The following is a 12,236-nucleotide window of genomic DNA, read 5'->3' as shown; positions in this document are numbered from 1 at the left end:
AGCAAGCATTTTTAACTCGGTATTTTAGTAAGGCATAAAAGCTCCTGGATGTAAAGTAGCTGCAAGGAACTCCTCAGCAAGACACTGGCATGCTCACGCAGAAACTAAAGCTACCAAAAACTCTGAAGTACAGCCAAGGGGAGCAAGTACTCGCGAGAGAAATTCCACAGGCAAAAGCTGGTGCTAACTGGAAACGGACAAAATTCAAAAGGCCATTAACAAAGCACTAGAAACAACCCATCCTTCTTTATTCCCCTGCACACCAAGGTTTCAGGACTGCAACGTCTGCAGTAAAAGATATCTTTTTATATAATTATGTACCAAGTCTATGCCTAATATGGTTTGTATGTTCCGGACACAGCACCTGCGTGACTCCCACTAAACCCAACTTATGCACTGCTAATAGTTCATTAACTCAGGCAAGAGGCCTGAATTTCACACTTCGGGAAAAGGCTCTGCCTTTCTTCCTGATCAGAGACCACCAGGGATGGATTCTTTCTAAGAACCTGTTAGAGATGACAAATATAACTCCTTCCACTAGAAAGGGACATGAGAACTGCATAAGGAGAGCACAACTTGAAGGCTATTAACTGTAATTATTTTTCCCAGCTGTGAAGGACACACCAAAATGGAAATTTTAATGTATTCTATTTGAAGGCCCCTGCTGACTGCTACAAAGTATGATCACAGGGGACTGTTTGAAGCTTAAGCCTCATCCTGACATTTTTCCTTCCAACAATTCACACAGACCTTGTACAGTGGGATCCATCACTCCAACTCAGTGACCGACTCTACTAGATCACTTAGCTATTACCTCTTCCAAGCAACTCTTCATTCCCTCGTCCTCCCCAGCTTTGTAGACATATATGATACTGTCACTAAAAAAAGAACTTGATTTCTAAGCAAATGAAACCGCAATTTGCTACATGTAGAGGTAAATTAGTTCAATGGATGCATTTAACATTATCTTCAGACATACTCAAAACACAAATCACAGTGTTCACTGAGGTGACAATGCCATACCTTATCACATCTGGTTCTGTGCCTTCATTCTTGTAAGATGCCTGAAGCTGTTTCTGTCGTGTGAGAAGGTCATCCACCAAGTTCTGCCTCCTGTCTCCCTCCATCTGTGTGCTGATGATACTTGGTTAAGGACCAAACTCAAAAACACTGGAAAACTGTTTTGTTATATAAAATAATACCTGTTATATGTTCTTAAAATAAATCAGGCCTCCTGATCATCAAAATTAACTAAAGTCACTATTTTAACTCAAGAAAAGTCTGTAACATGTAAGAGAAGGATAGGTCACAGGTTTCTGAATGAAATCTGCTGTTATTATAAATGTGTTTCTGAAGTTTATGTATCTCAAAGAAAAGTTTCATACAGTGACCACAGAGTGATCTTCAGGTCATCAACTCAAAGTGATAAAGAGAACTGGAAGGCTATTTACTGCCAAGTTAGCATAAGTATTAAGAATAGCATTTCACCCTCCAAAATCCAACACAGTTGTTCTTTCATTTACTCCTAAGAAGTCCTACACAGCTGATCTCTTCTGTAACACTGAATGTACAACAGTACTGCAGGGGTTAAGTTCAGGAAGGATGATGCTTCTCAAAAGAGCTCCAGTTTATACTGCTACGATATAAACGGGGCAGGCCCAAACAGAATAGAGCTTTTAAAATCAGCAGGGTCCTTCCCATCTTATTTCACTGGAGGCTGGTAACACAGAGCAGGTGAGCAGCTCCCAGCCAAGTGACAGGCAAACAATCAAAAAGTTACTTTGAGTATCTGTTTCCATTTGCAATTCCACAGCGGAACACCCCAAATAGCCACTGGTGCAGCAGAGAAACAATTCATGCAGTATCTCTGGACAACAAGGTGCCCTGAAGTGCTGCGGCTTTGACAGAGAACATATGTTTTCTCTTTTTAATCAAACTTAGTGACATTTTGAAGGACTACTCTCTTCCAAGTACTGCTGAGTAGATTATGCAACAGCTGAACTGATTTCTGTATGTTTTCTGCCACAGCAGTAGTATTCATCTGCTCTCAAGCGATCACTGGGCAGGAAAGTTTTACCCCTGGCCATCAGCACAGCACTTGCGGGGGTCTGTGCTTAGAAGGGATTTCTGCTACAGTAAGCTTGAAATTAAATATCCCTTCATTAAACCAGATTGCTGCTGGGTATCTTCAGGGAGATGGATGTACTTCTCTGACTCCTTAAGCCTGACTATCCCAGCATTCGGAAGGAGCAGCAAATCCAAGCCAGGCCACAGGGCAACACCCCAAGAAGAAAACCTCTGATTTCTTTCTAAGGGATATTTTAAATTGTTTTTGACATCATTCTGAAGATGCAGTTCCATTGCTCCTTAAGTCAATCCAAGTCAGGGCTGCCACATTCCTGCCCACACCCTGAACAAGGCTTCATCCTTCCTTTTTGCAATCACTGGCACTCCCGCAGCCAGGGACTGAGCCAAGAGAAAATAACAATTAGAGAGTTTTCTGCTAGACAAATGATCTTAGCTCACAAACCAGCCTCTCAGTGTCAGCACAGTGCACAGGCAAGATGATGGCAGCCCTGAGATTATTCAGACCATCTTGTTAAGCTTCTCTGCGACACAAAGATAACCAAGCCAGCTTCATGGCCACCACACCAGGGCTGCCCAGGCTCCCAACTCCTCCTGCACTACAGCTGCAATGAAAACATTAAACAGCAGCATGAACAGAGTCTTCTAAAGACGGAATGAAGGAAAAACCCTAACTGCGTGGCAGAGCAATTAAAGCATTTTTCCACTGTCTCCCACAATACAGAGTGAGTTGATGTTTACACAGATACATTTGGTGTGTTGATACAGCCCGAAGCAGTAAATCCTTCAGCTGATCAATCTTCTCTTTGAGATTCTGCAGCGACGATCTGATAATCACATTGAGCTGAAGGGGAAGAGAGAGATGTATTTTTTTTTTTAGTCTGAGTTATATTTGCATAAAATTTAATACTACTACATGCAGGTGACAACATATTTAACTTCAGCTATACTGGCGTGCAGGACTCCATTCTAAACCAAGAAAGCTGGCCTCAGAGCCACAGAGGGAACGGTACAGTTAACTGGTCTGGACTGCTTACAAAATAATGAGACAAATAGTACTAGTTTCGCAAACACAATTCTAATGCATTAATGCTGTTTAACATGGAGAGCTTTCTTTCAAATCTTTATAAACACATGCCTTTATATGGGCAAAACATTTCAGCACATTAATAGTTTCCAGTTAGTTTTCCAGTTCTTTTCTCTGATCTTTAATACAAATACAGGCGCCAGCTTCTTCTGCCACCAGGTTTCTTTCCCAGCTCCCAGGATTAGAGGGAAAGTTGCTACAGGTTCAGACACTCCCTCCACTGAATTCTTACAGACTTTAAACTAAAGATCCCCCAAAAATTCAGATTTCCTTCATTTCCCTTCTCAGCAGCACCTGTGACTCCCAACCCTCCCACAACTGACCTGCCCAAGATTCAGATGCATCTGCTCTTACTAAAGACATAGTTAAGCCATTCACATTCTTCCCTGCTGCAAGCAAGCCCAAGTTTTGTGGCAAACCTCCTCCTCGCTCCCCACCCCTTCCCAAGTTAGGCTGACCTTATCCTCTGGGTTTTTCCTCTTTAAATGTTATTTCTTTTCATTCCAGTTATGTAGAACATACTAGGAAAAAAACATTGTAACTGCAATCAACTATGCAAGTCATCCTAATTAAGACTTTATGTGCTTCTTGTTTACAAGATATTAGCCCTGCTGTGGGTTTTAATGGTTAGCAACCTCAGATGTTCTGTGTGATGAACTAGTAACAGAGAAGAATATTTGCTTTGACTCATTCCTGAGCTCCTGAAGACACAGAGGCAGCGGCCAGACACCAGAGTCTCACTGAACGGTCACTGTGCTGCAAGGATCCTGCCTACAGCTAAACTGCACTTGATATCTGCACAGGGACGGAGCAGATGCCAAAAAAAATCCTGATAGCATCAGAAGTTTAAATTGGCAACTTGTTCTCAAACACTGCTGAATACAACGATGGAAAGGAGATGCAACCACGCTGAGGCAGCCTTGAGAGAACGCAGCCAATACCCACCTTCAGACCCAAAGCAGCCGAACGCTACAGCAACATTTCCAAAGCCAGGATGGGGTATAAATGCTGCCAGGAAAGTTCAAGCCGCTGCATATCCTCTAGCTTTGCAATCAGGTAACAGGTCTTTTCATTTCACATGTACTCATGTCCAGGTGAAAAATGCTGCATTTAATTGACCCAGAACAGCAAAGTAACATAAAGGTATAGAATGTCCAAGAAAGTCATCTAACATACAGACACCCTCTGCTACTCTGGCCAGAAATTGCAGTGTTGTTACAAAAGATTCCACTTCCATTTAAGAAAAAAAAAAAAAAGAAACCAATGGAAGTTTTAAGATCAGCTCCATAGCGCAGAGTTCATAGATGGTAAGTGCTGGCTTGAAATCTTTCCCTATAGGGTTTGGGGTTTTTTCCATTTAAAATTTTATGATCTATTTTTGCTCAGCAATAAGCAGCAAGTTCTTTTATTTTTTATTGCAATAAGCAATAAGTTTTGTTTGGGGTTTTTTTTTTTTTTGCTAATGGCAAAATACGATAAAAATAAAAACTTGTTTACATTCTTCCTACCAGGCAAATACTGTACAAAGACTTTTTCCTCTGTTAAAACATTCAGGAGTCATAGAATATATGACTGCTCAGCCATGGATTTCTCAACATGCATTTGTTATGAAAACAACTCGCTCATTGTTGGAAACTTGTTTACAGTAGAATCAAACACTGCCAAATATTCATCTTTAACTGTTAATGGATTAAAGGGAAACTGCACTTGGAAAACACAGGGCACGGAACAAATGATTTTATGAAGAAATAAGTCAACTGTGTAATGTTTCCATAAAACACAACCTAGGAGAGTTACAGTACAAGAAAAGCTTCAAACAACACTAATACAACATTTTGTTGGGGTTTTTTGGAACACATCACAGATTGCAGTGATGCAAATAAAGAACTTTGTCCTCTATAAAATACAGATGGATTAAGCAGCCATCTTTATTAGTCTTCTATTGCTCGAGTATATCTGTACAATTTCTAGAACTTCATCATCTTGAAAGCAGGGAGTTTAATCACCACCTCTAAACACTCCTCACAATTCTACAGCTAGAGAAAATATTTCTCTCAAATCCCACTTATTTGGGCGTTCTGAAACCTCTTTTCAATTCATGCCAAATTTGAGTAATTCATTAAAAATTATTGTACGAAGCCTACACAGTTTTCTTCAACATTTCTTTAAAGGAAACACTTCAAAAATGACATTTTATTTTAAAAGCTATCGGCAAAGAGACTGGCAAAGAAGATACAGTGATCGTGTGTCACCCTGCTATAAAGAAGGGCAGAATCTACAAAATAAATCAGCTGGGTTTGAATTATGCAAATTACTATAAAAGACTAACTCAAGGGCTTGCACGCATTTTCATCTTAACGCAGTCAAGGGAGAAGGTAACGGCACGATCCCCAGGGTGTGTGATCAAGCAGGCTCCTACGCTTCTTCAAGGGAAGGACGAGGCTTTTAATCCTAAAGAAAGCAGCCTCCTGAGAATCTTTTTATTTTACTTTTTAAACAGGACATGAAAAGGTGGAGAACATAATATTCTTGGGTAAGATCTAACTTCTGTTTCTCATTCATATTTAACTCTGGTCTTATATTTTGCTCGAAATGTATGAAAAAAGGCTTCAAAATTCATATTTCATCTGATCTACAGAAAGGAAGCAAGCCAGCTTCGTGTGGAAAAGATATCTATTCAATATTTACACGGAAAAGAGTACACAGAAGCTGACGTGCATCTCAACATCTCTTAGACTCAGGATCTCTGAAGAAAGCTCTGTTCCTGGCAGCGACAGCCCTGAGCAGTCAGCAGCATGTGCCCAACACTCCCATGGCTTCTCCTTTTCTCTTTTTGTAAAACCAGCATTATTGCATGCGTAAAAGATCCATTAGTGTTAAATCCAAGATTATTTTTATGACACTGCAAACCTACTGTTAATTAAGAATCTGTATTCTTGTTTTCTTTACAGAAACCTTAAAGAACATACCATTAACATCAGGTTCCTGCCATTAAATGTGACTTTTAATCTGCAGATTCCCAGCTGGCAGCAAGGATGACCTAACACAGCCAGCACTAACGGGGTGCAGGAGTGTCACCCCCTCCCCGCGGCACTCCCGGCCATGTCACCGGGCTGTCACACCTTCCAGGCAGGACTCACTTCCCTCTGCGGCCAGAAGGGCAGGAAATTCAGGACTTGCAGCTTCCTAGACACACCTGACTGATGTAAATTTAATACTTAACCAGTATTTCCAACAGTTAAAAGCGAAGTCTAACTAACAACAAAAAAAAAAAAATCCATGTTCACAAACTGCAGTGAGTACCTTGGCTGGATTCTCCCCGGCCCTTTGGCACCGGTTACGCTCCTGGATTTTCTCGGCGACCTCCTGGGCGACCTGGCAGGCGGCTCCGTGCAGCGAGAGCCTGGAAGAGAGGCGGCAGCTGAGCCCCCGGCCCTGCGCCTTCCCCCGCCCTGCGCCTTCCCCCGGCCGGGCTTCGCGGGGAAACCGCCTGCGCGTCACCACCGCAGGTGGAAGAGCCAGCGGCACGGTTAGAACTGCTCTTTAGATTTACCTACAAGTAGCTTTTTTGGGGGAAAAAAGCACTCTGTAGGGAAGGGGTATCCCCCAAACCTCCCCGCCAAGCGCTCGCAGCCGCCCGGCTGACGCTGCCCCCCCCCCCGACACCGGCCCCGGCCCAGCGGCGAGCCCGCAGCTACCGCGCCCCAGGGGGGGAGCTCGGGCCCGGCTCGCAGCGCCCGCGGGCGGCCGAGCGCTCCTGAGGCGGGCCCGGGAGCCCCGGGGTGGGAGCGGGAGGGCAGCGGCAGCGCACCCAGCCCGGAGAACCGCGCCCGGCGCTCACCAGGGATCCGGAGCCATCGCCGCCGCCGCCCGGAAGAGCCCCGCGCTTCCGGCTCGGTCACATGACGACGGCGCCCGCCGAGGCCCAAACGCCGCCGTGCGCAGGCGCCGGGCGGGCTGAGGGGTTCAGAGCCACGGCTGTCCCCAGCGCTGCCCCGGGCCTCGCTGTCCCATGGCCCCGCTGGGCCCGATGTGGTGGCCGAGATATTGAATGACTCGAGCGTGTCCAGAGAAGGGCAACGGAGCTGGTGCAGGGTCTGGAGCACAGGTCTGATGGGGAGCGGCTGAGGGAACTGGGGGGGTTTAGTGTGGAGAAGAGGAGGCTGAGGGGAGACCTCATGGCCCTCTACAACTACCTGAAAGGAGGGTGCAGAGAGGGAGGATGAGTCTCTTGAGCCAAGGAACCAGCGCCAGGACAAGAGGGAATGGCCTCAAGCTGCGCCAGGGCAGGGTCAGACTGGCTCTTAGGAAGGATTTCTTTGCAGAAGGGGTTGTTGGGTGTTGGAATGGGCTGCCCAGGGCAGGGGGGGAGTCCCCATCCCTGGAGGGGTTGAAGAGTCGGGTTGACCCAGTGCTGAGGGATCTGGTGGAGTTGGGAACGGTCAGAGTGAGGTTCATGGTTGGACTGGAGGAGCTTCAAGGGCTTTTCCAACTGAGATGATTCTGGGATTCTGTGAGATGTGGCTGCTGCCAGCCCCGAGCTGCCCCCTCAGCTGAGGCGTGGGGTTCAGCTGCCCACACCACGGGCTGAGGCCGGTGCAGGCCGGGAAGGAGGGGTAGAGCCCTCCCAAGCATGGGGCAGCTGAAACCCCTCATCCCCAGCCATATCTCCAGAGCATCGAGTTTAATCTGCAGCCAGGGCCCCCTTGGGAACCTTCGCAATCTCTTGGGGCACTGCCGGCACCCCCAAAGCATTCGATGCTTTTCCTAAAGCCCAAGGGGGATTTGGGATTTTTGCAGCACACACTCAGTGATGCTGCTGCAACGGGAGGGACGCAGGCCTGTGCATCAGGCTGGGCCTGGGGTGTGGCACACCTCTGGCCTTTGCTGCTGAGGAAGAAGGAAATCCTTTATATTTTCAATTCTGGATGTCAGTGGCGAGCTTTGAACTTGGCAGCAGCTCCCCAGGGCACCAACAGTCTCTGCATGCAGCTTGCCTCTGACTCGGGTGCCTTGATTCTGTCGGGGCACCTGTCTATTGCTGTTGTGGTAATAATATTATGGTCTGGATTAAAATGTACAGCTATAAGCATGGCAGCGAGGGAACCTTCAACCCAAAGTGTGCGAGGGGAGCTTTGGCACAGTGGGTTGGAGAATAACTGGGACAGAGAAAACCAGGAGGCAGAGAAAGCGCAGGGACACAGCTGGTGTCCTCCAGGCCGGGGTATCCCCACACCCTCTGGAACTTGGGAATGGCAGAAAGATGCTTGGGTCAGGAGCAAAACTGCATCCAAGCCCATTGCTTCTCCCTGATTTTCCAGGAGCCCTTCTTGAACTACCAGAAAAGCACAAAATACACTGGAAGATGCAAAGATCCAGCCCAACGAAAGGACCAACTGCTCAGTGCTTAGGCAATTTTCCCGGCCTCTGTAATTCTGTGAAATAACAGCCCTGAGCGTCAGAACAGTTTATTTTTGAGCAGTGAAGTCTGGAGGGACTGGAAAAGTGCTGGGAAGCGGGAATCAATACTCTGCATCCCAAGAGTGATGTTATCGCATGCCGGGATCCACTGCCGTGATTTGCAAGTTAAGAAAGGAGTGGAGTCTTTTATGGAAAAAAAGTTGCAGAAAAAAAGTTGCTTTATTTTTTCTCAGGGTTTTTGCACCAGTGTTGAATACCTGCATAAGAGAAGATGAGGAGCCTCTATGCCTGATGCCCCCGCAGGGTGACTCCTGGGACCAAGCCCTGAGACCATCCAGCACCGTCCAGCACCACGTGGGACATGTCCCGACGTTGCGTCATCCCAGAGGGCTGTCTGCCTTGGTTAGCACCTCTCTGCAGCAAACCCATCCTCCTTTCTTCCCCTTTCCTTCCTGCCTCCCTCCCACCCTTCCTTTCCTCCCACCCTGCCCTCCCTCCCTCCATCCTCTCTCCATCCTTCCCGCTTCCTCTCACCTTCCTCCCTTCCTTCCTTCCCTCCTCTCCCCTTCCTCCCTTCCCCACCACCACATGAACCCAAGGCCCAGCAGTGGATCTCCCCGTCCTTTTCCCACCCTGGTCTGCAGCTTCTCATGTTCAAGGGTCACTTTAAAAACACCCCCATGGTGCCACCCGCAGCGCCCCAGCACTTCCCCACGCCACTGGCCCCTTGGGCAGGGCTGCTCCAGCCCCACGGGCTCCCCGCAGCCTTTTCTCCCTGGGTCCTGCCTTTCCCTTCCTTAAGGCAGCTGCCATTTCCATTCCCCAAATCCTCAGCCCCATCCCCTGTCCCTGCCCACCTCCAGATGGCCATCGCTGCCTCCCCCTGCCCACGCCGCTGTCCCCTTCGTCCCTGTCCCCCTGCCAGCAGCAGCAGGCAGGGCTGGGCTGTCGGGAAGCTGCTGTGACGCTGGACGGTGTTGACACTGTCAATGTTTTGGCTGCGAAGGGCTCTGCAGTAACCAACCGGCTTTTACAGCAGCCTCCATCCAAGCTTTTCCCACACCTGATCTTCCAGGATTTGGCCTCTCGGGTTGGGTTTTTTTTGGGTGCGGCTGATGATGCAAATCAATGCAACATCAGTACAGGTGCCTGAAAAGCAGCACAGGCACTGACAGTGATGTTTTATTGCCCTCACAACGTGGGGTGGCTACCACACTGCTGTGGCATGCCCCGGTAACGAGCGCGTCCTCGTCGGGGTATTCACAGGCGGCTGCAACACCCGCTGTGCTCCCACCTGGCTCAGACCCACGGCGAAGCCCCTTTGGCCGGGGTGGCTTTTGGGCAAGGAGCAAGAGGAGCCGCACACGCAGTGGGGTGCAGTGCCACCCGCGGGGTTGGGGAGGTGCTGAGCACCCCCAGGCACCGCCTCGCCTCACAGCTGCTCCCCTGCAGCAGTTGGGCAGGGCTGGGGACGTGCTGGGATGGGGAGAGGGGACACGTCCCCCCCCTGCTGTGGGACAGGGCTGCCGCAGAGGGGCTCAGATGATGCTCTCGAAACAGGCGCTCAGCACTGGGGAGCTGTGGCTGAGGAGGATCCACGTGCCAGGAGTGTCCTGGGCAACAAGCGAAGCAGCATGGGGCCGCTCGGGGAGCCCTGCTGGCCATGGCAGCCCCCCGGTCTCGGCTCCATCCTGGGGTGAAGCTCAGCTCTTTGCACATCCGAATGGGGCTGGCTCCTCTCGCAGGCAGTTAGCATGAAACATTTATGGTCTTCAGCTGTGTGGCTTGTCCGGAGCCCGCGCAGCCTCTACATATTTAATTCTTTCACCATTAAAAACACATGAAGCAATGATTCATTTCACACCGCTCCTAATTCACTTCCATCTCCTCTCTCGGAGCAGAGTGTCTGCCGGGGAGCAGGCAAGAGGGTGGTGGGGGAGGGCTGCAGGAGGTTTCAGAGCTGCTTCAGTCTGGCAGGGAGAGGCATCTGCTGTCCTAGAAAAAGCAAACAAGGAGAAGACAGCCAGCAAGGTCCTCTGGAAAGGCAGGAGGACCTGCTGCTGTACGAGCCTGAGCAAAAGGGTATGAGTTGGAGAGAGAACAAACAACCCCTCAGCACTGGAAACCAGAGCGGGGTGCGGCATGGGGAACCCCCGGGAGCCCCAGGAGCAGAGCTGGGGGTCATCACCACCGCTTCAGATGCAGCGTGTGGAGCCCAGCCACCCATGGAGTGCACAGACAGACTCTGGGTGCAGAGGAGGAGCCTCCCGCTGGGAAACAGCCCCTTGCCTCCCTCCCACCCAGCACAGCACCCTGGGGGGCCCTTCACTGACACAGCCCCTCGCCCCCACTTCCTCAGGCTCCCAGCTTGCCAGGAGCAAAGGGAGGAGAGGGACAACAGGACAGCCGTGCCATTCTCATCGGAATTTGGCACAGCACAGAGGAGAAGCTTCATCCAGAAAGGAGAGGGTCTGTGGAAGGACCACTCTTGCTTGGCAGCAGATGCCCTGAGACCAGTGGTGCCGGCGGATGCTCAGGGATGTGCTGCAGGTGCAGGCAGACCCTGCAGACCCACAGGCAGGGAGGCAAGGCAGGAACAACCCACAGTTACTGTTATCACAGGAGAAAAAATCCAATTTTTTAAGGAAAAAAACATATTTTAAAACTTTAAGATGCCTATAAAAATGCCCACTTTTAAGTGCAGTCTGAACTGTGGGTTCTCCAGGTAGCAATGTGGATCGGTGCCATGTTGCTGGGAGTGTCTCTCAGCTGTTGGAGGGTACTTTTCCTTCAACTCAGCTCTTTTGTCTGTGAATACAACATACAGTTTGTCATTCTGCAATGCATTTTGAGGCTGAAAGTCAATCAATAACCATTTCAGAGGGGGACAGATTGGAAATGCTGAAGCACCAGAGCTGTGCCTGCAACAATCACATTTCGTGCTCCCACTGAGCAGCTGTGTACATAGGAGGCCCCGGGTGCAGCAGGGTGCGCGTCTGCATCGCCCCAAATTTCCCCTGGTGGTTTTGCCAGCCAGTGCTAAAGAAGTGCTGCAAACTCAGCTGGCACATCCCCGACACACCCATCCCCAAAAAGCGTCCCTACGGGTGTGTGAGGCGGTTGCAGAAGGGTGTCACGTAATCCTCGTGGCCCCAGTGTCTCCCTTGTCACCCGACTCCTGGCACTGGCTGCTCACATGCTTCTCTTTCCGACTCCCCCGGGACCATCCAGCGGGAAGCGGTTGCAAACCCACTGTTTGTGTTGATGTTTCCTTTGTTCAAGGACGGGTGATTGCCGTGGCAGGGCTGTTCAGCAGCCCTGGCCCTCCCTCGCCCCCGCAGCACCCTCCCTGCCCCGTGACGCTGGCAAAGGGAGTGAACCCCAGAGTGGGAAAATCAAGGTTATCCTTGGGAAAAATAAATGATTAAATTTAATGGTTGTGTTGCTGGTTTGATGGCTATCGCATCGCACGGGGTGTTTATGTCCCCCTCCCCAGCCTCGGCGCAGAATTGGGGCAGGAAGGGGTGACACGGGCGTAGGAGCGGCTCCACCCCTCACCCTATTTACACCAAATAAACCTCCTGTGCTGGCGGGCTGGCACTCGCCTTAAAAGCGAGGGCAGGTGACAGGGACAAGGGGACCC

General features: G+C 49.5%; 1 protein-coding gene and 1 long non-coding RNA gene across 10 annotated transcripts in view; one reads left to right on the top strand and one right to left on the bottom strand.

The window, feature by feature from the left end:
* Window positions 1–7,077, bottom strand: part of STX8 (syntaxin 8) — a 115,658-nt gene extending 108,581 nt beyond the window's left edge. For 8 of the 9 annotated variants that reach the window (XM_074889533.1, XM_074889539.1, XM_074889540.1 and 5 more), the window contains exons 1-4: window positions 7,014–7,077; window positions 6,476–6,575; window positions 2,835–2,929; window positions 1,024–1,134 (exon numbers count right to left, since the gene is read on the bottom strand). In XM_074889533.1, coding sequence (XP_074745634.1) covers window positions 1,024–1,134; window positions 2,835–2,929; window positions 6,476–6,575; window positions 7,014–7,030 — 323 coding nt within the window. In that variant the 5' untranslated portion in view covers window positions 7,031–7,077. Of the gene's footprint in view, window positions 1–1,023; window positions 1,135–2,834; window positions 2,930–4,117; window positions 4,277–6,475; window positions 6,576–7,013 lie in introns of those variants that run through there. The other variant, XM_074889542.1, reaches the window with a different exon arrangement.
* Window positions 7,078–7,118: 41 nt separating this feature from the next.
* Window positions 7,119–12,027, top strand: LOC141952187 (uncharacterized). The gene is made up of 2 exons (XR_012631569.1): window positions 7,119–7,280; window positions 8,827–12,027. It is a non-coding gene; the product is annotated as an uncharacterized LOC141952187 (long non-coding RNA).
* Window positions 12,028–12,236: the final 209 nt, after the last annotated feature.

The sequence above is a fragment of the Strix uralensis genome, chromosome 19 (genome assembly GCF_047716275.1).
Source record: "Strix uralensis isolate ZFMK-TIS-50842 chromosome 19, bStrUra1, whole genome shotgun sequence".
NCBI lineage: Eukaryota > Metazoa > Chordata > Aves > Strigiformes > Strigidae > Strix > Strix uralensis.
The sequence above is the reverse complement of the archived record's forward strand: the minus strand, read 5'-3'. Positions and strand labels throughout refer to the sequence as shown.